The sequence below is a fragment of the Camellia sinensis genome, chromosome 1, assembly GCF_055761805.1.
Source record: "Camellia sinensis isolate YWXY chromosome 1, ASM5576180v1, whole genome shotgun sequence".
Taxonomy (NCBI): domain Eukaryota; kingdom Viridiplantae; phylum Streptophyta; class Magnoliopsida; order Ericales; family Theaceae; genus Camellia; species Camellia sinensis.
Genome location: NC_138961.1, coordinates 201,827,568 through 201,854,311, shown reverse-complemented (window position 1 = coordinate 201,854,311; position 26,744 = coordinate 201,827,568). Strand labels below are relative to the sequence as shown.

The 26,744-nt window shown below is 27.6% G+C and overlaps 1 protein-coding gene across 4 annotated transcripts; it reads left to right on the top strand.

The window, feature by feature from the left end:
- The first annotated feature begins 1,068 nt into the window (after positions 1-1,068).
- ROT3 (Cytochrome P450 superfamily protein) lies at positions 1,069-23,376 on the top strand. 4 transcript variants are annotated; one of them, XR_014342904.1, is made up of 9 exons: positions 1,069-1,438; positions 6,560-6,884; positions 7,738-7,887; positions 10,336-10,611; positions 19,217-19,306; positions 19,400-19,478; positions 19,684-19,790; positions 20,453-22,079; positions 22,350-23,376. XR_014342904.1 is itself a non-coding variant. In XM_028221193.2 (9 exons), the coding sequence occupies exons 1-9, from the start codon at positions 1,227-1,229 to the stop codon at positions 23,137-23,139; spliced, it is 1,473 nt and encodes a 490-aa protein (XP_028076994.2). In that variant the 5' UTR covers positions 1,069-1,226; the 3' UTR covers positions 23,140-23,376. The 4 variants fall into 4 exon arrangements, 2 of the variants coding, with proteins under 2 accessions (XP_028076994.2, XP_028076996.2); XM_028221193.2 differs by having other exon boundaries at positions 20,453-20,589; positions 23,043-23,376; XR_014342908.1 differs by lacking the exon at positions 19,217-19,306 and having other exon boundaries at positions 1,072-1,438.
- The last annotated feature ends 3,368 nt before the right edge of the window (positions 23,377-26,744 follow it).

Sequence of the window (26,744 nt, the reverse complement as noted above, 5' to 3'; positions counted from 1 at the left end):
AATTACTTATGTGTATATATATATATATATTTAAAAAAATTATACCAAAAGAAATAATCATAAATATATTTTAAACTTCCGTTTGTTATTAGACTTTTTAACTTCTAAAAAATTATACCAGACTCGAAATATATAAATTTAATGGATTAAAAGGGCCAAAGTAATAGAAGTCACACGGGAAATCTTATGGTACCACAAACACACACATGTATCTATATAGGATAATATTATGATATACACATATAAGTTATGGCATTTATAAAATTGAAACATTAAAAAAAAAAAGAAATTGAGATTCACTTTTTAAATTCAGTAATGTGCTAGAAAAATAATTAATTATCAATTAATTATCCTCTTGCCATGTCACTAAATTTATAAAATATATTTAATTTTTGAATCTGAATAAGAATACTTTTACCATAAATGTTATAATTCAATTTTATAACTAAAAAACCATATAATAAGTTATGAAGTTATGATAGTCATACCAAAAATTTGAGTGTGGGTCCCATAAGTTCCACATTTATGTGAGGTATTTAGTCAAATATTTAGTAAAATTTTTAAGACTTTTAGGCCTCGTTTGTAAACAAAATTTTTAATAATTTTTTGACTTTTTGACTAAAATATGATGTGAAAAAAAATAGTATGTTTCAGATAACTTTTTAATTTTTTACAAAAAGATGTGTAAAAAGTAGAGAGAAAATAAAATTTTTGATTTTTTTAGTATAGATTGTTAGCTTTTTAATGACTTTTAAACTTTTAAGCTAAAAAGTAATGCTACCAAACAAAACCATTATTTTTGTAAGTTGTAAACAAACACTATATAAAGTCATAACCAAAGAGCTTTTGAATCATAATTTATATCACAATTAATATCACAATAAATTATAATTAATATCATAATATATTAAAATCATGAAAGCTTTGTCCGTTGAATTACACTTAAAATAAAATATCACATACTAATCAAGATAATTCAAGAATCATAAATCTTTTATGATCATTTTGATAAAAAAATTTCTATGATCCTAACTTTTCTCTTATATATATCTATATATAAATCGAAAACAGTGGCACAATATTGTGGTGCTGGTGATATGAGCAGGTTGACTCAAGAAAAGGTTATGCAGGGCTGTGAAATTAGAGAGAGAAAGAGAGAGAGAGAGGGACAGTAGTAGCAGCAGCAGCAGCAGCATAGAGTATACAAGTCTATCTTGGGTTTGAGAATGGAATGGTTAATAGGATGTTGGATTTTAACGGCTATAATTCTTGGGTTGAGTTTGTTGTATAAGCTGAAAATGAAAAAAGAGGGGCAGCCAAACAAGAGTGAGATTCCAAGAGGGAGCTCAGGATGGCCTTTTATAGGGGAAACTCTTGACTTCATTGCTTCTGGTTACACCTCTCGCCCTGTTAGCTTCATGGACAAACGCAAGTCTCTGTAAGTGTCTTTATGTTCTGTTTGTTTACCTTCAATTTTATGTTTCCTTCGTTTTCTGAATTGTCTTTAATTACTATTTTCTGTTTCTTTTTGTTTTCTCTCAATCCACCCAACCAAAAGTGTGAGTATCTATCATCATCATTGTTTTTCTTTTTTTCTTTTGGGGCTCTGTCAGTATATACTATACATGGCTCTACCCAAGAAGGAAAAAGAAAATGGTATGTTTTCATTATTTTGTTCCAAACAAAAAAGTCTAGACTTTTTTCTTAGAAAAAAAATCAAAATTTTAAAATAATTTGGAAGAAGGGAAGCTGAAAAGAAAAGTTGCATGGCACACAATGATAAAATTCGAATCCAAACGTCGTCCCGATAAATAAGCACCTTATTTATTAGACCAACTCCATAATCTTAGATCGCCCTTTGAGTTGTGTTGTGCTTGGTAATCTTTAATATATTCTTTACATTTTACTTTTAACTTTTATTTTCTTAATCTCTCATAAAAATAGAAAACAAAGAGGTTAATTCGGTGGATGAGACGTTTTGTTATTAACTATGATGCACAAAAATATAATTAGTTGTAAAAGTTATTTTTCAAGTGATTGATTAGATAGCTAAGATAAATTGATCATTTGTGTTCTATTCTTCATAAGATTACAAATAAGTAGTAAAATAATTTTATTTTCATAAAGTTTTCTAATCATTTTGAGCGTGATGTCTTAGCTTTCGTGTGCGATGTGTATTGATTTTTTAATTATTTTAATTTGGAGTTAAAAAGTCTCGTTTAAGATAAATTTTTAAAATTTTTAAACTTTCGTGAAAGAAAAAATAAAATAATTATAGACTGGATGTGATTTTTTGTCCTATTTAACTAAAAGAATTAATTTTATCTTATATAACTATTTTAACCTAAAGTAATATCCCAAAGATTGCCTTATTCTAACGGAAGTATAAGCCTTTTTTATACACTTCAAAAAAAATTATATATAGCAACCACTATTATTTTAGAATTGTCTCGTTATTGTTGTTATTTTCCTCATCTCTGTCATAATATTTGATTTTATATACGCTTTCCCTTTAAAAATGTTAGTCCCTTATACTAATTTTCATTATCTCAAAATATTAATCTATTTTTAAAAATCAATTATAAAAATAATATAAATTTCTTATTTTGTCATTCTTTTAAATTCATTAACAATATAAAAAAATATAATTATGAGATTGATATTTTTTAAAAAATATACAATCAAAAGAGTAATTTTAAAAAATCAAATTTTTTAAAGTGCAATAATTGTACTAATAAAAAAAAGTTTAATTTTTCAAAAAAGATCATTATTTTGAAATGGAGAGAGTAAATAAATATTTGTGTAAACCCAAAATTCACACAACAGCCTTCCATGAATTTTTTTTTTTAATAGAACGACAATAAAATATGACAAGATAATTATATTTAAAAAATAAGATTAATTATGTAATTTTATTGTGTGTCAGTCAACACATAATTACACTGAATTTTGGAGTGGGTCAAATCTGGGCCCATAGTGGGTGACGATGCCTAATCTTTGTCAAGGTGGTATGCAACCTATCTATGAATGGGACCTCGTAATTATTATTATTATCATTGTGTTTTTTTTCATGGGTTTAAAATTGACTAATCACACGCTGTGATGTGCTTTCAAATCGAATGGAAATTGGAATTCAATGAAAGAGCTTTCAAAAAAGAAGCATCGAAGGGCATATTTTGACTTTTACTTTTGTCATTAACGACAAAATTCACAAATTATATACCAATTTTTCATACTAATTAATGGCTTGTTGGCCGACCCGTTGGTACAAAAGTTGAAAGGGAAAATTACTGTTTATGAAAAAATTTGGGATTTTACTGATTAATATTTTTTAAATTTTATTATTTATTTGTATCCAAGCCGCATAAATGGATTGGACTAAGCAATTTTTCTCCATGTGGGCTCACTTGTGGCTTATACTCCCTTTGTCTCAAAATAATAGTTTCTTTTGAAAAATTTAATTTTTTTAGTAGTACAATTATTAAATTTTTAAAAAGTTGATTTTTCAAAATTACCCTTTTGATAGTATATTTTTTGGGAATATTAATGTCATAATTGTACTTTTGATAATATATTTTTTGGGAATATTAATCTCATACCACTTGTCAAGGTAATTACTTTTATAAAAAATAAATTGATTTAATATGACTAATCACACAATTATCACACACAAAAAAAAGGATAATCGCAATTAAAATAAATAATTTTTTTTTTTTTTTTGTGCTTTATTTTTTGAAACAATATGTGACACTTTAATTTTTGATCAGGCTGATTATTTTGCACTAATGATTTTCTAAGTAAATTTTATAAATTGAACAATTTAAATTATTAAAGACAAGTCATGCAATATGCTAATAGTGAGACCAACAACACCTCTATTTCATTATTTGAATTATACATTAATTTTTGTGTACATATTTTGACACTTTTCTATGCACCTAATATTATTGTCCTTTTAAATTACATAATATTTTTTTACAAGTGACAAGATATCTATTATTAATGTATCGGTTTCATTTTCTTGTATTATACCTATAAACATTGTTGATTTGTAGATGATGGTATTCAAATTTTTGAATATTAATTTTGGTTACCATTATGGGATAGCTTATAATTGTTTTCCAGAACAAAATTTTCAGATTACAAAGTTAAAAATATTATACAAATTAATAAATTTACAAATTAAGTAATAACAAAACTTTAAATTTAAAAAAAAAATTCAATTTTAATAATGTGACAGTTGTCACAATAATAAATAAATAAAATTATAAAATTTATGTGAGTTTTTTATTAAATTATTAATAATTCTTTTAGAATTTCTAATATTTTTAATATTATAATAGTGACAACTAAGAAAATGGAGTGAAAATCTATACGATATAGAAAGTGACTTCATAGGAACACAAATTGTCACTGCCCTTTAGCAACTACAACATATTAAATTATATATAAATCTGTAACTGTTAATTTCAAGTATACTTTGCACTCCTTGAATGATATATAATTTAGAGAAAATTATAAATCGAATGTATCTTTCAAAAATAATTATTTATACATGGAAAAGTTTATGATTTTAATAATTAAAATTTATAAACTTTATGATTATTCTGAAAAAATAAATTTCAACTACTACACTGATTTGTTATTTTTAAAAAAATTTATACTTAAATTGATATAAATTTATTGCTCAAATTAAATTCTGTGCTTGTTTAGCGTGTTGGTTTTAGAAGTTAAAATATTCAAAAATAAAAAATAAAAAATTAATAAGATAATGTTATATTTAAACTATAATCATTTTATTTGTTTTAAAAATTTTAAAAATCCAAAAGTCTAATACAAACTATACTTTTTCACTTCAAATTAAAATAATTAAAAGATCAAAAAATTAACTTACACCCCCAAACAAAAGTCTATAATTTCTTATCTCATATTATTCTAATCAAATTACCAAATATGTAATAACATATCAATATAAAATGAATAATGCTATATGTATTAATTAATATACTAATTAGTATACAAATAGATGATATGATATACAGTAATGCTAATATACCAACATTAGTTATAATATTGTTATTGAGAATAATGCTATATGTACCAATTAATATATTAACTAGTGTATCAATTGATGATGTGGTATAATTTAAGAAGTTTTTAGTATTTGTAATGTCATTAATGAGTAGATCAATAATAATGTCATAACTAGTATTGGTACACTAGTTAGTACACTAGTGCATGTAGCACTACTCTATTATTGATCTCAGTCATTAATTATATTACAAATATCAAAAATTTTTAAAACTATGTCACATTATTAATTGATACATTAATTAATATATTAATTAATACGTATAATATTATTTTATAATACAATTTTAAAATTTTTGAATATTCGTTAAAAAAAAAAAAAAACTTCAATGCAGTAAATACAGAGACAGTACCTATTCCTCCATGGGTTTCAGCTTCCCAATGAAATGACCATTTGCTTTCTGCATACTTACACGTCATCTTCTCTTCATTCATGAAGCATGTCAATTTGGGTATGGGTTATTTTTTAAGTATTTTAATTTATTATAAAAAAATAAAATAAAATAAAAGAATAATAGAATAAAAATAAATTATGTCAATAAATAATTTATTTGGCTTATTGTTAATCATATGACCTAAACAGAGCGCAAACCCAAATATTTTTTCACAATGACACATTTTATAATCATATGACTTCAAAATATTTTATCATTTTATCATGTATAAGTTACATATTTCATGTAAGTAAATTTTAACATAATAATTAGCTTGCTTGTTTTTATTTTTCAGAAAACACTTTTTAGAAAATTCTACTTTCTTATTTTTCGTGTTTTTTTTTGTTTTTACTGAATTTTTTTAATATTTTAAGCATTTTTTTTGCTTTTTAGACACACTTAACATAAATACACCTAAAAAGTAAAAAAAAAATCTTTTAAAAATTTACTAAATACCAAAAATACAAGAAAAAAATACAAGAATTCAGTACATTTTTTTGCATTTTTATGTATTTATTAATGTTTTAAAATATTTTTTCACAAATTTTTTACTTTTTAAATACATCTAACTAAGGTGCATCTAAAAAAGTAAAAAAAATGTTTAAAATTTAAAAAATATTCACTAAAAACAAAAGAATACGAAAACAAAAAAATTCAGTTTTTAAAAAACTTAATCTAGAAAATTTAAACCAAACACACTTAATATTTTTGTGTCATATGACGGTTAACCTGATATTTTTTGTTAAATTTTAAATAAAAATTAATTTCAAAAGTAAATTTACAAAATTTAAAACATGAAGGAATAAAATAAAAAGTAAATTTAAAAAAAAATAAAACATAGAGAACAAATTATAATTGGGTGTTCTGGAAAGATGACTAAAAGCTAATTTTTTTATTTTTTTTAACTTTTTAATTTTTAATGTGAAAAAAAGAGTGAGTTGAAAGTTGAAAAAGTTATTTTTAACCCACTTTCTAAAATGACCTAATGTATTGAGATACAAATAATAGAATCTGTCTCTTACTTTAATAATTAGGTACGGGAAGGTGTTCAAAACGCACATATTGGGAAGACCCATAATAGTATCGACGGACCCAGAGGTGAACAAGGTGGTTTTACAGAACCAAGGCAACATTTTCATACCATACTATCCCAAATCCATCACTGAACTTCTTGGGAAATCTTCTATTCTCCAAATGAATGGAACTCTTCAGAGGAGAGTACATGGCCTTATCGGTGGCTTCTTCAGATCTCCTCAGCTCAAAGCTCGTATTACAAGAGATATTCAAAGCTCTGTAAGATTTACTTTGTCTACTTGGAAAGACAAACAACCCCTTTTACTTCAACAAGAAACCAAAAAGGTCCCACCTCTCTCTCTCTCTCTCTCTCTCTCCCTCTACATTCATGTACAAAGATTAATGCTATGTACCAAAAATTAAGACCCTAAAAAACTATATATTATGAAAAAAAATATGAATTTATTTGATCTCAATTTGAGATAGAGTGTTTAAGTTAGGTCGGCGGATTTCGATGGTCTCAATTGTTTGTTTTTTACAATTTGTTAGGCTTATTTATTCATGAAAAAAATTAAGATTATTGAATATCATTTGTTATATATTTGAATTATATTTATATTACAAAAAATAAGTAGTTATTTTTGAAATTATAATTATCATTTTTTTTAAAAAACAAATGTAATTCAAATATATAAATACCAATACTCAACTATCTTAATTTTTTACATTAATATTATTCCTAACAAGTCCTAAAAAAATGACAGTCAGATCATTGAAATTAGTCTCAAAATGGGTTCATCAAGCCAAACTATCTCTCAAGTTCGATAACCAACTTGAAATAATCCAAACCTAAAAGATATTTACTTCAGATTCATTTTAAGTGTGAATTTCTAAAGTTCTCAATATATTAGTGTTGGATGTGAACCACATAGTATTTGTTTTTCTTGATATTTTTTCATATAAAATGATTTACATAATTTTCATATAGAGTAATAATATACCGACTAAATTTATGTACATAATTTTCATACAATATGATGTACTATTTTGTAGGCCCTTTATTTACAATGAAAATATTCACTATTGTTTTACTAATTTCACAAATGTCATTGTAACACTATTCTTATTAGAATTAATATATTTTCTAATAAAAATTTTATAAATAATTTTATTTGTTTGTTTGTTTGTGGTATGTTAGATTACGTTTGAAGTGCTGGTGAGAGTGTTGATGAGCGTTGGTCCTGGTGATGATTTGAACTTCCTCGAGCGAGAATACGAAGAATTCATCAGAGGCTTGATTTGCTTACCAGTTAAATTTCCTGGAACCACACTATATAAATCTCTCAAGGTATTCAGCTACCAATAAAAAAAATTTGTTATTATTATTATTATTATTATTATTATTATTATTATTATTATTATCATCATTAATCATTATGTTCAAATACAGAATATAAACGTAACCATGATACAAAATAATAAAAATAAATAAATGAGATGTATTTCATATCAATATCAACTTACTATGTGTGGGTGTTTGGAAAGTGAGTTTTTTCGTAGTTTTTTTAATTGTAAGATATTATTGGAGAATTTTTTTTTATATTTGGAAAGATAGTTGGGTTTTTTTTATGGTTGGATGTAATGTTTCTGAAAGAAAAAGTAAAATGACTATGGGGTTTGATGTGATATTTTATTTGGATTTGTTTTTTTTTTTTGGTTTTGTAACCAATTTGTCTTTTAAGAAAAGAAAACCAAAAAACCTCCTTCCAAAGAAACCAAAAAACCTCCTTCCCAAACAGCGCCATAATTATTTGGGTACGTCTCTTTTTGGGAATCAGCTTATGCCAAATTGTCTCTCAATTTTATTTTTTTTTTTGGGTGCATTTTCTCCTAATAAGTCAAAAATCAATTTGTAAGGCCATCTCCAACGATGCATCAAATTGTGCATCAGATTTGAAATTTGATAAAAAAAGTCATTTTTTCTCCCTCCAATGGTTTCATCAAACTGATATCAAATTGAGAATTAAGCAAAAATTTCACCAAACTGAGAATGCGCTGGGTCTTTTACCAAAACACTATTCATTACCGTTGTATTTTCACTATCGAATGACCCACCGGATGACCAATTTTGCACAAAATTTTGTACAAATTTTACACTGGGAGGTCGACGACCCCTCGGATGACCCTCAAGCTTGAAAATTCAATTACAGAATTGTACAGATTTTGCTCTTTCTAGTCGACCAACCGGTCGACCGGCCGGTCGTCCCTTCGGACGTCCGGTAAGTTTTGATGAAAGTTATAGTACACCGTTGGAGTGATTGATATCAAATTGAGCCAAATGCCTTTTTTTTACTTAAATTTGGTGAAAATTTTGTTCAACCGTTGGAGATGCTCTAAGTCACTTATATATACACATACTGCTTTTAGATGGAAATAGTTTGTAGGGAAAGTTGTTTTTGGATGATTTAAATAACTATATATATATATATATTTTTTATGAAAATATGTGTAGATAAGTAAAGAGATAAGTGCACTTATTTAAGGGATACCAAACAATTAATAACAAATCTTATAAATATTAATATTTTAAAATTTTTCATAAATTTATAATTATTTTTTAAAAGTTTCACTGAATTTTAATTTTTCTTAGTTTGTAAGTCAACTACATTTATGCATCTATGCATGCATGACATTCGCATACATATAATTAATAAATAAAATTATTTTACATAAATAGATTTATTTTCATTAACATAAACATACGTTTCTTGTGTATTTATTAATGTAGACGAATCCAATCATTTGAATGTGAAACATTTAATGGAATGAAATAATGGTGTGTTTGTTTAGACGGACTGGATAATGGGGATTGTAATTGTCTAGATTGTTAGTCCGGTCCTCAGACTATTTGGTTTTGTTTAGCTATGAGATTAGATGTCTTGATTGAACTATTCTATTGAATCATTATATTTGTTTAATTATGGGATTAGATATTTGGATTTGACTATTCTATTGAATTTGATGGGTATTCTATTTTTTACCAGAACTTTTAAAAATTATATAAATAAAATATCAATAAAAATTATATAAATTTATTTAAATTTTTTGTTGATATTTTCTAATTTTATTTTAATTTGAATTTTTAAATAAATTGAACTTTTAATTTACCAAAATTATATATATTTTATTTTAATTGAGATTTTAATTTTATTTTAATAAGCTCTGGATAATCCCAATTATGAGTTTTCTGTGCCACACCCCCTGGGATAGAGTTATTTTACATATGGGGGATTATTAGTTCAAATGAACTCACAGTCTGGTGCAAAATTTCTGAACTAAATAATGGATTATATTCCATCCACCGGATTGTAAACCTTATCTCATGTTGCTATCCTTTCAGACGAATGTGCTCTAAGAACGGATTTTGTTACTCATAGTCGTGAGGTGAGGGTTGTCAATAAAAAACACATATGCTATAAAAAAATTTATAATTTTGATATATTTTTTAATTAATTTTTTAACACTAATTGCTGTCTTAAAAGTTATTTTTTATAATCTTTAATAAATTATAACGGTAATGCTACATGCACCAATTAGTATACTAACTAGTGTACCTTCAATACTTATGATATTATTATTGATCCTACTCATTAATCACATTATAAATATCAAAAAATTCTTAAATTATATTACATCATTAATTAATACACTAATTAGTGCACATACAATTATTCAAGTGATAATGTGCATGTGCCAGAATAGTTTAAAGTTGCTCTTTATTAAATTATAAATGCAGGCAAAGGAGAGGTTGTTGAACATGGTGAGGAGGATCGTCGAGGATAGAAAAATGGCTCTAGAGAAAACAGGTGACAAGGGTATGCCCAATGATGCAGTGGATGTGCTGTTGCGCGACACAGGTGAATCAAATGAGGTCAATCAACGTTTGCCGATGGATTTCATCGCTGGGAACATCATAGAGATGATGATACCAGGGGAGGACTCTGTGCCCATGGTCATGACCCTAGCTGTCAAATTTCTCAGTGACAGCCCCGTCGCTCTGAGCCGCTTGGTGGTACGAAATCTCAAACGTTTATTTATTTATTAATTTAATTAACTATATTTAATTTAACGGTTGAGATCACTGCATGAAGTGGGACCTGAAGTGTCCACATCAGGTCAGATCACTGAGAAAGTTTGGTCTGTTGTTTGACTTTCTGACGTCACTGTCATTTCAGTAGGACACGAGAACACACCAGTCAGTGAGAGAGGAAAGGGTAAACTGGGTACCCAAGAATTTCTTTAGACCCATTATTAAAATATAGAAAAAATTATATGAAAATTCACTTTTTAGAGATATCCTTTATCAATTATATATTTTAGTTAAAAAATTGCTATAAATTATCATATTATTTTCTCTATTTTTTTATATATTTTTTTGTAAAAATTTTAAAAATTACTAAAATAATACGCTTCCAAACGAGGCCCTAATTTTAGAATTAATTATTTAAAAGTCTTATTTACAAATATTATGCTAGTTTAAGTTCTATTTAAGATTTTTTTGAACTAATAAGTTCTATTTTAATTTTCAAAACTAATAATATTATCAATTTTGCATAATAATTTTCAAGATAATTGTTTCATTAACTAATGAAAAAAACAGAGCATGAGATTCAATGTTTTTGGCCTTCTACTTATTGGTTTAATTCAACTATATAATAAAACCTAGAATATTAACAGTTTTTTTAATTTTAAAATTGAGAATATTATTAATTTTTTCATTTTTAATTTTTTTCCCCCCATTTTGGCATATCAATGTTCCATTATCATGTTTCTTTATAGGCATAAATTTTTTAATTTTGCATAAAAAAATAATTCAGCTTTTAAAAAAATAGTTTTTTATTTTTTTTTTGTACATGATTTTTTTTTTTTAAGTTTTTTTTTTTTTCAATTTGGAAGTTGATATTTTAAAGTTTTGAAAATTAAAATAAATGTCAAATTATCATATTCTTTTATAGATAATTATAAATGAAGAACAATTATTATTTAAAGAGTAATTCCGACTATTAAAAAGTTAATAGGACTTTAAGATTCAAAAAATTTAGCTACGACTTAATGGAGTATAAATTCATAAATTAAGACTTGTGCGTAGATATCTTTTATTTTACATACTCAATAATGTGTAAGTGATATGATTGGTTGATGATTAGAGAAGATATTATACTACATGTATCAATTAGTATACTAACATATGTTATGACATTATCGCTTCAAAACTATGGATCTCACCCGTTATACAAACTACAAGACTTAAAATCTCTAAAATTATGACATATCGCCCGTTAGTACACTACTAATTAGTATATCAATTGGTACGTATAGTTTTATTCTTAAAGAAGATACGAGAGAGAATGATACTTGTAATATCTTAATTGACTATCATATTATTGCGTTTAAAAATTGAATCTAACTTTTAATATTAAATAGCAATGCTAAAAAAAAAAATAATAATAATTACAATTAAATATAATAAAATAAAATTTTAAAATTTCCTTGGTTCCTACTCCTAAGCATATACACATTAGTCTTTTCTTTTCACTCTCCCTCGTATGTTTTGGGATGATAAAATTATTCGATTTGATTGTATTTATTTTATTTTGATTCTAATATAAAAAAATTTGAGAGATTATTAATAAAGTAAGTAAATTATAAGAATAGGAAAGTAAAAATTGTCAAGATTGAAATAAAATATAAAATTATATCATCAAAATAGTTGAGTTTAAAATTAAAAATTTCTATGAAAAATTTAAAAAAAAAAAAAACAAAACAAAACCACCAGTTGTCACTACAATAATCTCCTCCATCGTAGTTAGCCACTACCCCAGCCATTTCAGTCTATCCACACCCCTAGTTACCTTATCTCTGTGATCTCGTAGTTTTGGGAGATAGAGAAAATATTGTAATTGAGATGGAGGTCAGACTTATTAATATTATGTTTATTATTTTGAGAGATAAAAAGGGGATTCATAATCTCTTGCGGATTAAGATCGGCCTTGGGGAGGGAATTAAGATAGAGGCTTGGGACTTAGTATTGGAAATTAGTCTATTAGACTATTTTATTTATTTATTTATTACATGTTGGGTATCTTTTTGGAATATTAATGTTTAATTTTTTATATTTTTTGTTAAGTAAAAAATCATTATTTTATTTTTTTTTATTTTTTATTTTTTACATGTTGGGTATTTTTTTAACATTAATGTTTAATATTTTTGTATTTTTTTATTTGTTTTATTATTTTATATAAAAAGAATTTAACAATCTCTACACCAACAACTATCATCAAAACAAATACAATTTTACTTAATCTTTTCACTATTAATCCTCTCATTAACAATTCTCTCACTATTAATCATTCATTATGAATTTCCTTCATTCTATCTCTAAAAATAAACGGGCCCTATAAACCTTCATCCTTGGGCCTATTTTGGGAAGTAAAAAAAAAAAATTACTTTTTTATTTATTTATTTTTGTTTTTTTTAAATGTATAAAAGTAAAAAAGTAATGTAATCCAAATAAATCAATAAATTAATAAATTAGCATTTTTTTAGTTGCCAAAATAAACCTTACAACCATAATCTTTCTCCTTACTTTTGCGATTTCTCCATTTCCTCGCACCTCGATTCCCTTGCCGAAAGATAGGGAAAGATAGGAAAGGCACAAGGGGAGTTTGGTAAAAATTTTAGGAGTTCAAAGAAATTGTTTGAGAATTATTAGGGATGGGTACAGGTCGGTTATAGTCCCGGAACCTCCAATCCGTTATCTGTCTGTCAGATTAGTGGATTAAAAAAAATCAATCCGTATCAGTCTGTCAATCTGGCGGATGTGGATTGAGCGAATTGGCGGATAAATATAAATCGGTTTGACAGTTTAAAATTTTATAAATTTTCAACATAATTCAATTTGTTCACTTCCTCAACAAAAAAAAAAAGTATTATAGTCAATAACTTTAAAAAGTATTACAATTACTGCATGTCTCATCCACATAAAGTATTACAATCTGTGGTTCTTAAAATATAAAAACAATTCAAACTATCAAAACCATGAACAAAGCAGTAATAGAAATTGAGTGCCTCTATATTGTTACATCTATATTTGTTTTTAAAAATGAAAACCAACCAGCATATATCACATTTTTTATTTATTATTTTTAGAGTTAGATTTAAAAATCAAAAAATATTGATAAATAATGCATTAATTTTTTTCAATTCAAAAAATATATTAGACTTGAAAACTCTTTTTCAACAGAATATTTAAACTATTTGTCAATTGAAAATATAATTAGAATATCTAAACAAATTGAAATTACAAAGTTTTATAAATTACTAAGGTGCTCGCGGTTTGGCGGTTTAGTTGCGGTCAAAGGAACCTTCAATCCGTCATCCGTCCAAAGCTAGGCGGATTGAAAAAAATAAATCCACAACCGTCCGCTCGTTATCACGCATCCTTCCAAAATACGGCGGATCGATTTTGTTCGGTCGACTTGGACAAATCAGTATATCCACTACTCACCCTTAAACAACACCCAAAATTATTTAGACTTCTTTGGGAGTTTGGTAAAAATCTAATTTATTGACTAAAAATAAGTTTACAAAAATTAATGTTAATAAAGTAGTTTGTTTATTAATTCTTAACTTTTTAAAAAAAAATTCTATTATTTTTTTGAATTGATTAAATTAAAAGTTTTTTGGCGGAGGATATGTTTGCTAAGTTTTATTTATTTAATTTTTTTATTTAATGAAATGACCTTTTTCTTAGCAATTACTTTTGTAATTTTTTTTTGGGGGGTTTAAAAACTTGATGCGTTTGGCAATTACTAAAAAAAAATTACTTTACTTTTTACTTTTTGATGAAAATTACCATATTATTTTTATAATGTTGTGAACCTTTTGTTAATCAAAGTAGCATGATGGAATTTCTCAATATATAGAGTAAAATTATCTTTTAATAATTATGTTAACATTTTTTTTAAAAAAATTAGGACAAATTACATATATACCCTTTGAGGTTTAGCAAAATTACAGATACTCCTTGAGGTTTGAGAAATTATAGACACTCCCGGAAGGTACTATTTGCATAACAAATTAGGAGATAAATTGTTATGAAAATATAAACTTTAGGGAGTAATTTGTTATGAAAATATAAACCTCAGGGACTATCTGTAATTTCTGAAATCTCAAGGAAATATCTATAATTTAGCTAAATTTCGAGAGATGTATATGTAATTTGCCCAAAAAATTAATAGAGAAGTTGCTTTTCTAAGCCAACCAAACAAATTTTTTAATTTGGATTTTTCTTAATCAAAATACTACTTATTTAGAGATTGTCAAGCATCACCTCGGTTATCCTGCTAAGCCACAGCCAAACAAAACATCACGTTAAAAAATAACAAAATTTTATTTATTTATTTTTATGTAATTTTTAGAAGAGAAGAGAAAGTCAAAATTGCTACAAGAGGGTAGTGGGGGTGACAGAGGGTTGATAATTGGAAAAATTATTGGAGATCTAAAGGCGTCATATAACGGTATTTTTTTATTAATTATAAATTATTATATTTTTTCATCATTTAGGTTAAGTTTGGCTAACTTAAAAAAATGTACTTATTTCATCTTTTTATCTTTTTTGGGTTACATCAATCAATATCTTCTCTCTACTTTTTCTACACATAATACAAAAAAAGTCAAAAAGTGCACTTATTTAGTCTTCCCAAACAACCCCTTAGAGTTGGTTTGGGATGTTCTAAAAAAGTGTATTTTTTTATTTATTTTCTTATATAGATTGAGTTTTGGTTGGGTTTGATATGATGTATTAGAGATATGATGTGATTTAAATAAGATGATATGACTTAAATAAAATAGTGACTTTTTAACTTTTTATATTATTTAATTTATACCAAATCAACTCTTAACATAAAATTGTAAATTTTATCTTTTTTATTAACCACAATACTAGTGGAGGTCGTATAGCGGTACGATTCGGATTGAACGGCTGTCAGATGTGGACCGCTCTCTCATTAACCTTATGGACGCCCCCATTTTGACTCTTCAATTTTTTTAGTGAAAAAATTTAGTTTTTTTATCCAAAAAAAAATTCGATTTTTTGTCAAAAAATATTTAAAAAGTCAAAAAAATAATCTTTTTATCAACTTTTCAAAATATCGCAATATTGTGTGACCACTGGACACTAGTTTTCTATGGGAGAAATTATTAAGGCACATCAATAATTTTTTTTCTTTTTTTTAAAAAAAGGATAGTTATTTGTCATTAAAAAAATAAAAATTGTTTAAAAATATTTGTCAAACACAACCTTATTTTAGGGGCGGTGAAGATAACATTTAAGATGAAATTGAATTACACATTTGGTTAAATTAGGTATAATTTAATTTAATCATTTAGCTATCAGTATTTGATAATTTGATTTTTTTATATTAATTTTAAAAATAAACTGTGCTAATCATTTAAAATAGATCTCAAAATGAATTCACAAATACACCTCTCCAATTACATCATCAACATCAAAAGGAACTCATCCTTTTGTTCTTACTTCTTTATTATTATTATTATTTGAGAAACTTTTAGGTTAGAAGTAATGAATTAGCTGGTTGGATCTGAACTAGCAGTACTTAGATTTGAAACTAGTTCTGAGGTCTCTTTCGAAAAGTGTTAAAAAAAGTCATTTTATTTATGTATTTGGATTATATAGAATGTGTTTGGTTTGTGATTTGAAATATATTTTTGGAAGAAAATTTTCAAAAACATGTTTGATTATAAATTTTTTCAAAAAAATTTCAAAATTACTTCTCTCTCTCTAATCAATCATTTTTTCTCTCTCATCTTTTTTTCTCAATTATTTTTTTTCTCACACACATTTACTCTACAACAGAAATATCAAATCATCCCAAACTTTCAAACTCTACAATTATTTTCAAAATATACAACCAAACAAATCAAAAAAAATTCTAAACTCTTTTCATAATAAATAACTTTTTGACTTTTAGGCTAAAACTGTTACATGCCAAACAAGGAATATCAGAAAAGCTAAGAAATCAGAAAATAATAATAATAATAATAATAATAAAAATTTACTCAGAATGTTAGGGGTCGTTTGGCATTGGCTAATATAGTCAATTTTTTTTTATTGTGACTTTTTTAGTTTGGTTTTTTTAGTCTCGTTTGGTTTTTATTTTGAGACTTTTTTTACTTTTGTGAGAGAAAAAGTGTAATGATTATGGGTAGAAAGTAATATTTTGTTTTATTAATTTATATAACCTATTTTATCTTTTTATGTTTTTTTAACTATTTTATGGTTTTAATATTCCACCAAGAAAACCAAACGAGGGCTCAATGTAGGGTTTAAAAGTGGTTTGGAATGTCTTAAATAAGTGTACTTTTTGACTTTTTATAAAAAAAAATGCGTAGAAAAATAAAGAGGAGATGTTGATTAATGTGATCCAAAAAAGATAAAAAGATGGACTAAAATAAGTTATGCCAAACAAGAAATTAGTATTGAAAAGCAAGCTTACATTTTTAATATCTCAACTATCCCTTAAATTTATGGGTTTATAGAATTATCCCATAAACATAAACAGTGGTGCTACATCCCACTAAAAAGGGATCACTAAGCCAGCAGCTCTAATGAGCTGGCAGTGCTGAAAATTAAAAAAAAAATAAAAATAAAGAGTAAAACATCACATCAATTGAAGCTACAATATTTTTAGAGCTATTAGAACTCTTATTTTAGAGCTCTTAAACAATTTTCAAACACAAATATAAACTGATCGAAATAATTGCACCTTGTCTGCTGGTGCAGTCAGTTCAGTTCCATGAAAACCCTAGAGTTAGAGAGTACCTCACTGACACCTTCTGCAAAACCTCAAATATTTTTGTTTGTTGTATTTCACCATATAAGAAATGCCCAGGTAACAATACAAACCATGCTTTGCTTTGTAGTAGCTTTCTTGTATTTTTTTTTCTTTTTTATTTTATTTTATTTTTTTGTTTTTCAGGGCCTTACAATATTGTCCATGCCACATTAAATACACATCTACACTTTGTAGTTGTTTTCTTCCTTTCAATCATTACATTTTAAACAAATTTAAAAAGAAAAATTGTGTAAAAGGAAAATGTGTTAGATTTTTGGGTAGAAAAAATCATTTGTGGATAGGTATTGGGACATGTTAATTTTGTAATTTTAATAATAACGATTCTAATAAAATTAGAGACGATATGATATATTACGAATGATAATTTATACGTGATGAAAGTTAAAAATTGTAAAATGAAAATAAAAGAAGTGAAATTATATATAAATATATTTAATAAATATAATCAAGGTGAGGGTAGAACAGGACAAAACGGGATAGGAGGAGGAAATACCATCCCTACTACACTTTTCATGGGGGCGGGGGAAATTGCCATCACTACTTATAAAAATCGTTTTCGGAATTTAATAAGACGGACAAGAGTTTAATTAAACTATTCCATTGTTACCCCGCTTGTTACCGAGTGGAATATGGTAAAAAGTCACGTTTTTAGACAAAATATCTAAAAACGTGGCTGCTAAAAACATCAGAAAAGTCATTTGGCAAGTGCCAAAAATGCAGCCGTAAAATTATAAATTAGGGCTTATGAAAAAAAAATAAAAAAATAAATCTCTTATGTTGGGTAAGGGTATTTTGGTCATTTTAATTTGATTTGACACCATAAATAAATACTAAACTAAAAAGCAAAAAGTCAACTTTTTACCAACTTCCCAAATTACTCTCAAAAAAGTCAAAAAACTTGATAAAAAGCCAGTAACCAGCTTTTTACTAACTTCTCAAAACAATCCCAAACCACTAGATGGACAACTAAGAGCATCTTTAATGATTGTTGCTATAATATCATTACTGTTATTATAATTTAGCAATGAATAATATTATTTTGTCAAATTATAGTAATGGTATTCCAATGGTCACTTGTTATTTTGACAATTCTCAACCAACTTTCCTTCTAAATTTGTAGGTGTTGTTTGGATATGGGTTTTTTTGTGATTTTATTTTTGTTTATTTTTTGTCTTTTATGACCTTTTTTAACTATTTGTAAATATATATATATATATATATTATTCCCGACTAGACAAATATAAAAAATGAAAAAAATTAGAAAAATTAGAAAATAAATAAATAAATATAATTCAACTTGAAAAATTAAATAGAAAAATTAAATTTGAAAAATTACTTAGTTTTCTACTATTTCAATTCTGTTTTTTTAACTGAATTTGGAGCCACAAATATGTTCATATTTGTTGATGTGGCATGTTTGGCAATTGCTATTTTACTTGCCAAATTTGAGAAAAGATATGGCATATGTCATCTTTGACAAGTAAAATAGCAATCTATTGGAGACTTACGTTTTATCACTATTGCTAAATTATATCTTTGGCAAGTGTTTGGAGAGCTCCATTAGAGATGCTCTAAACATCTAAAAGTGTTTTTTGCAAAGAAAAATGTTTTTCTCTAAAAACGTTTCTGTAAAACCAAACAAAACTTTAATAGAGTCGAGTTTTGCATTTTTAGAAAATAAAATGCAAAAAGCTCGGCCTTAACTGTTATTTTGGTTTTTGATTTGTGATTTTTTGGTAGGAGGAGAACATGGATTTGAAGAGGAGCAAGGCTCATTCATGTGATGATTATGCTTGGACTGATTATATGTCCTTGCCCTTTACTCAAAATGTCAGTTTATTTTTGAAATATCATGAAGTAAAAATAGTTATTTAAAAACAAAAGAAAAGGAAAAACTAATAGTTAATTACTAAACTGTATTAGGTGATCAGTGAAACTCTTAGAATGGGAAATATCATCAATGCAGTTTGGAGGAAAGCTCTCAATGATGTAGAAATAAAAGGTCAGTCTGATACTTTAGCTCTCTACTTTTTTCTCTATTATTTAAGGAATTAAAACTCGATTTTTACATAATTTATTACTAAAATAATCTGACACTGATATTTTTGAAATTCAAACAAATGTTGATGAGTCTTTTTTATTAAAGTGATTAGATCAAGATTTTGTCAGGTCATTCTGTATATTTAAAAAATAATAATTTAATGCAGGTTATTTGATACCAAAAGGGTGGTGTGTCTTGGCATCCTTCAGCTCTGTTCACATGGATGAAGAAAATTATGAGAAACCTTATCAGTTTGATCCATGGAGATGGGAGGTATTATTAATTAGCTAGTTTGTTAATTTTGAGCATTGAGCTTAACTTCTGTGGACATCATTCTTGCCATAAGATGAAGGGAAAAAAAATGAATTATTCATTCCTCAAGTTGTTATAATGTGGCCATGTAATAAATGGATTGAAATTTATTTGTAATTGTGCTACTGCAAAAATTTCATCATCATCATCAACCCCTTTGAGGAGTTTGTTTTTGGTTTATGACACAATTGCTAGTTTTATTATGATGATTTCAACCGTTCATTTGAAGGCCTTGCTATGTTAATTATTATTTTTAACAATCAACCTAATCCGATAATTGTAACTACTTGATTTCATTGTTCATTTTTCTTGAAAACAAATATAATAAAATCATATAACTAAGATTATCATCTTAATCTAATTTCTTTTTACACATAATCTACACTCAAGAACTTAAAAGATGAACATTCGAATCATCAAAACGGGATTGTGATGGGACCTGAAAGTCTTATTGTGAAACCCGATGTCTCATTTGTGTGAATCCAAAGAACAGAATAGTGATATCTCGGACTTTTTTTTTATTATTTTTATTTGATTAATTATAATTGATCAGGACAAAATCTAACATGGTGATCTCGGACCACAAAATAATTTTTCATATTTTTGTGTGTTTGTGTCGGCAGAAAACAGGGGCTGCTGTGGCTGTGAATTGTAGCAATACCTTTACACCATTTGGTGGAGGACAGAGGTTGTGTCCTGGTTTGGAACTCTCAAGGCTTGAAATCTCTATCTTCCTTCATCATCTTGTCACCACTTATAGGTAAAAAATAATAATAATAATTTTTTTTTTAAAGGTGAACTTGTGAGACATAATAGTAGTATATTTGTACGGGGAAGAAATAATTCTCCTCGTATAATCCTGTTGACTAAGTCCACGCTCCTCTGTACGATGTCGCTTTGTCACCTGAAAACACAAACGTGAGCTAGCCGGCGGGTGTGTGCCGGAAACCTCTCCGATGCCTAAGTCAGAAAACTTGACAAATAGACAAAGCTCAATGTGTTCAGAAAGCAAAATTGTATGTTGTATTATGTTACCTCCTCCAAGGTGATGCTTGTGAGCTTTTTATAGGTTTTGAGTGGTACAATCCTAGTAGGACTTTTATTTCTCCATGCAGAGTCCTCCTAGGATTCATACTCCTAAAAGATAATGCTTATCCTTTCACACCCCCACTGCTTAAACCAAGTGGGATGGTTTTCACCATGGCCGAACTATCATCCGACCGAGATAAACCTGGCTATGCTGAGCCATAAAGTAAGCCGAACTATCCTTAGTTCGGCCCTTCTGCTTATATTTCCTTATCTTGGTTCTCACTTGTTTAACTCATGGTGTGCTTGGACCGAACCAATGACTTCGACCGGTATAACTCCAAAACCGGTATACCTCTAAAGCCGGTATAAATTCAAGAACGATGTACCTTCAAGACCGATCTAACTTCAAGTTGCTCCCGGACCGAAGTAGCTTAACAATTCACGAGCCGAAGTAACTTCATCTCTTTTGGCCGGAGTAACTTTATCTCCCTTGGGCCTGAGTAACTTTTCGGCCCTTTTTACTCAGTCTGTCATACTTTGGGCCATAAAGTCCGTCTCATAGCTCGACCCAATTTTCACTCAAAATTACCCTCTCAATTGCCCCTTAATTCCATCTGCACAGCATGATTGGGATTACCAAGTGTCCAGCCGAACTAAAACATCGTTTTAGCCTCTCCAGCCGAGCTTATTTTCACTCCGGCCCTAATTGTTCGGTCAAAACGTCTCTTCAATCACTGACTGTAACGCTTCACTTTCCAATGACACGTGGCAAGTTCTGATAGGCTGTGAGCTGTTATCACGCCGCCCTCGTACTTCGAAATTTTTGAACCGTCTCGCCCCTTTTTGCTGCTTTTTCTCTCTCCTTTTTCACAAAACAACCTTTCTATTCTTGAATCATTCACTCATACTTCTCAAATTCTTCTCTCTTTGTGCCTCCATTTCTTCATTTCCAATAATAGTAGTATATTCAATATAAACCATCCCGGCAACTTTATAATAATAATAATAAATACATGCTTAGAATTATTGTTAAGAATTTCACTCAGAATAGTGAAATGTGATTGAGATTCAATCAGTGGATTATAAAGTTCATATATAGAATAAATTTGAGCCCAACATTGATATTTCTAAATAAAATTGAAGTATTACTTGATATATAATCTAGGGTCTGTTTGATTCCAGTATAACTACATAGGATCGCACAAATGGCATCCAACTTAGGCCAAGTTTGGGAAGATCCAAAAAAGCCAAAAAGTCAAAAAGTTACTCAAAAAGCTAAAAAGTTAACACTATTCACCAAAAGTCAACAATTACGGCTGCACAACTCCCAATTCAAATTTTTCCCTACAAATCAATTTTTACAATTTTTTATTACACATTTTTCAATAAAAAGTCAAAAAGTTAACCCAAACATCCATATTTTCAACCTCAATTTTTTAGTCCAAAAAGACAAAAAGTACACTTTTTTAGTTTTCCCAAACTTGGCCTTAGTAATACGGAGGACTCTTAATCTTACAAAATTGCAATATATTTAATACGGAGGATAGGTATTAACAATCCTACATATAATTATTCCATGAAATTGTTAATCCTATCACTAATACTGCAACTAATCAAACAAAGGCCTAAGGTCCTACAGGCAAAAGGAAGAGGTGATGATCATGGCAAGATATTTAGATGAGCATGAACTGGAAAGGGAAATTGACCAAGACGGTTTACGATGAGTCAGTTCATGCAAAGGACATCCCTAGATTTGATTTTTGGGGTGCATCCACAATAACTTTGTAGAAATGTGGATGATGCCCACCAAAGCGTTGTCTCCAATCTTCAAAAAAATTGACTCTACTATCCAGTTCCCACCTCCTGGGTCCATCAAAATAGACCACTTCAATAATTTAGTTGGTTCATCTTTTTATGCTTCTATATGATTATTTATGAAAATAATTAAATTGATAAATATGAAGAAATTATGTTGCTACAATTATTAGATAGAATTTACTTTTTATCCACAGATGGTTTACATAAAAGGTTAGCAATGTTACAACATGAATACTATGCACCATGATAAAGTTTTCAAGACAAGCACAAAAATAAAATGCGAATTAAATTTATTTTAAAAGTATCAAATTTAAATTTGCACTGTACATTTTATTTCGTAGGGTTACCTTGTATGTATGTGTGCAGATGGGTGGCATGGAAGGATGAAATAGTCAATTTTCCAACAGTGAAGATGAAGCAGAAGCTGCCCATCACCATCTTCCCCATAGACATAGACCATTGAGTTTTATTACTATTATTATTGTTATGTATAATGTATAATGTTTTTACAGCTGACAGCTGTGACTAATAGTTAGATTTGGCCCATACAGTCCCATTAGGTCATCTAGATAAACATCACTGCCCAATCAAGTATATGTAGCTGCAGATATATATATATATAGATAGATGGATAGATAGATGTGTACCCCATGATTCTTGATCAATCAATTTATGTAGTTTATTTAGTTTTCTAAAGCAATTTCCTAGTATGTGTACTGAAATTTTAGATTCATCATGATATCGATATTCACTAGTATATATCGGGCAATATTGTCTATTATCATTTGATATATGATATAACATCAATATAAACATATATATTTCGATACTATTATTTAAGAAACATGATACAGACGCAATGAATATCAGACTAAGAAGAGATATTGAAATTTGTGAGGTGTGTAGTGTTGTATGATAGAGTTAGTTGGAGTGTCATTGTCTTTGGGCCATGTTTCGTAGTCCCCTATGGATTGAATGCAAGTGGGAAGGAAAGGAAGTGATCAAACACTCTTTCTATCCTATATATATATACATAGGGAGGTCCCAATCTATAATAAAGTGAGAGTGGTTAATTAGTTGATAAGGACGTATGAGGTGGTGTGACCTTGGGCTGAGGGTGGTGGACCGGTGGTGGTTATGTCCCCATAAGTGCACGTGCGGTGATACCCCAGTTAATAATGTCCAGTTCGTGGTTGCACACCCTAGGTCCCTAGTACAAAATTTGTACTAATTGTTTCATAATTGCATACCCACCCTTCCATTATCACTAGGGTTGCCATTTGGAGGGCACAATTCGAGGAGATAAAGGCTTGGTTTGAGAAGTGGGTTGGCTTTTGACTTTTTGACATTTTTAGTTATTTTAGTGTCGGGCTAAAAGTCTGGTTTTAGAAGGATTTTTAACTTTTTTGACATTTTTTGTGAGAAAAAGAATGTAATGATTATGGATTGGATGTAATATTTTGTCTTATTGGGGCTAAAAACCTATTTTATTTTTTGTGCCTATTTTAGCTCCAAACTCACCCAAACTTACTTCTCAAACAATGGCAAAGTTCAATTTGAAATCTTTTAAGGCTTTAGCAATATATTTTTCAATTTAATGTGTTTTAACAGTAATTTAGAAGTTGAAATTAAAGTTGGATTAGATTTTAACAAGCAAATTTGAGTTGAAAGTACTTAGATAAGGTATAAGTAACTGTGAAGAGAATTTAAATTGACCTGAATAACCCCATCTTGATTGAAACCACTCGAATTGTCTTGGACATGGAGAAAAATTAGGATCAATTTTATTTTTTTTCGGATTGAAAAAAGAATTAGGTTTAACAAGATATTTTGTAAGGATTTATGTTAAAAACACAAAATTTTACCATAATGAAAGACAAAAATATAGGTTCCATGTAGGTGGGGTTCACACGTGGGGTCGCTCATTTTACATCTACATCATATTGAAAATTTATGTGCAATTAAGGCTTTTTTTTTGAGAAGATAATTAAAAATTATCTTTTAATTTTTAACATATTTTGAGTTATATTATTTCTTTTTACATATTTTTTTTAAAAAAAATTTAAAAAATCAAAAAATTAATTTTTATCAACTTTCTAAAACAGCCCTAAGTTCTCTCATTAAGATTGTTTTTATTTTATTTTGTTTTGTTTTGTTTTATTAACGAAAGAAGTTGAAAAAGTGAAATTGACAAGTCAAAGAAGTTCATTATGCACACTCATCATTTTTTGATTAGAGGGTTTAAGCTGTCTTCGCCACATCAAATCATTTCATGAAGAAGTTATTTAGCCTCCGTTTGGGAAGTGGGTTGGCTTTTTGGCTTTTTGATTTTTTTGGCTATTTTAACTTGGGCTTAAAAGCTTGGTTTGGGAAGGGCTTTTTGACTTTTTGACTTTTTTGAGTTTTTTTGTGAGAGAAGAATGTAATGATTATGGGTTGGATGTGATGTTTTGTTTGTTATTGCTAAAATAGCCTATTTTATTTTTTGTGGCTAAAATAGCCAAAAAAGCCTGCAAACCTACTTGCCAAACACAGGCTTAGTAGTCTCGTAATTAAGAATGTTATGATTAATGAAGGGAATGAGATCCATTAAGATATGTAGAATATTATGAGAGATTTGATTGTTTGCTAGAGAACGAAGACACATGATAGTTTAGACCAACAAATAATTTTTCCATTTTCCCATTTGGTAATGAAAGTTACAACCACACACCAATGAATCTAGTTTCTTTTCTTTCTTTCTTTCTTTTTTTTAAAGTGAGATTTATATATATATTTCAAAAAAAAAAAGTATAAATCACCAAATTTGGCATTGTTTGGGATGGAATTTTTGGCCAACATAATTAAAATATCATAACTTACACATTAATTAATCGTTTTTTTTCCTCAACTATCTATTCAGCCAAAACAATTATTCTAAACACACTAATCCGTTTGCTTTAGTTTTAAAATCATGATTTGAGTGTGGAGTTGTGTTTTGAAAGATAAGTTTTTTGAATGAATTTTGAAAAGAGAAAACTTATTTGATTATAAGTTTTGAAAAAAGTTTTGAATTGTATTTTGAAATTGTTTTGGCTTTAATTTTTTAAAATATTTAAAAATTATCTTCTTTCTTTTTTTTTTTTTTTTTGTTTAGGGTAAAACTTTTTATTGTAATTTTTTTTAAATATTTAAATTTCAAAATTTTTGATTCGCTCATATATATTTAAATCATAACAAATTATTTGACCAATACTTAAAAAATAATAAAATGTTTTTTTTCAAAAAATAAAATAAATAAAAAATATTTTTCTTCAAAAATAAAAATAAAAATAAAAATAATATTTTCTGAATTTTTTTAAAAAAATAAAATATAAAAAACAAAATAAAATAAATTTTTTTATCGTTTTTAAAAAAGAGTTTTGAAAATATTTTGGTTATGAGTTTTGAATTTTTTTTTTTTTTTTGAATTGAGTGTTTATAAATTTTGAAATTTTTTGATTGGAATTATGATTTCAAAACTTGACCAACCCTATCTAATTTTTTTCCATCTCATAAAAATGTCAAAACATTGCTAAAAAGGTCAAGTTTCAAAACGGAGAAGTTTTTGGTTGATTTTGGAGTATTGCTCCACACTATTCATTGAGAGACAAGTGTCTTATTATCTTCAAAAAAAGAAAGACAAAAATATGGTGAATCCTACTGATTCAACCAATAATAATTAAAGTTGGAGCACCATCTCAGCTCACCCCAGGAGCAAACCATAATTTTCCAAGAGTATTCTCAACACTACACCTATCCAAGTGACTGAAAATAATTGTCTCGTTCAAGGGTCTGGAGTTGGCGTTCCTTTAAAAGTGTTTGTAATTCTTCTGAGGCTTTATCAATTTTCATATTTTTTGGTTTAAATGAAGGCCGAAACCAAGAGCTGCAAACCAACAATTCTAGGCAGGCCTTGGGGCCTTATACTTGCATTTTAATTGAAGCTGGACGAGAGGAGAAAGTATTTTATCATCCAATCGATAATTAAGAACATGTAGTTGGGCTTTACAGGGTTGCAAATAAGCTGAATGACTCAATTACAAACAC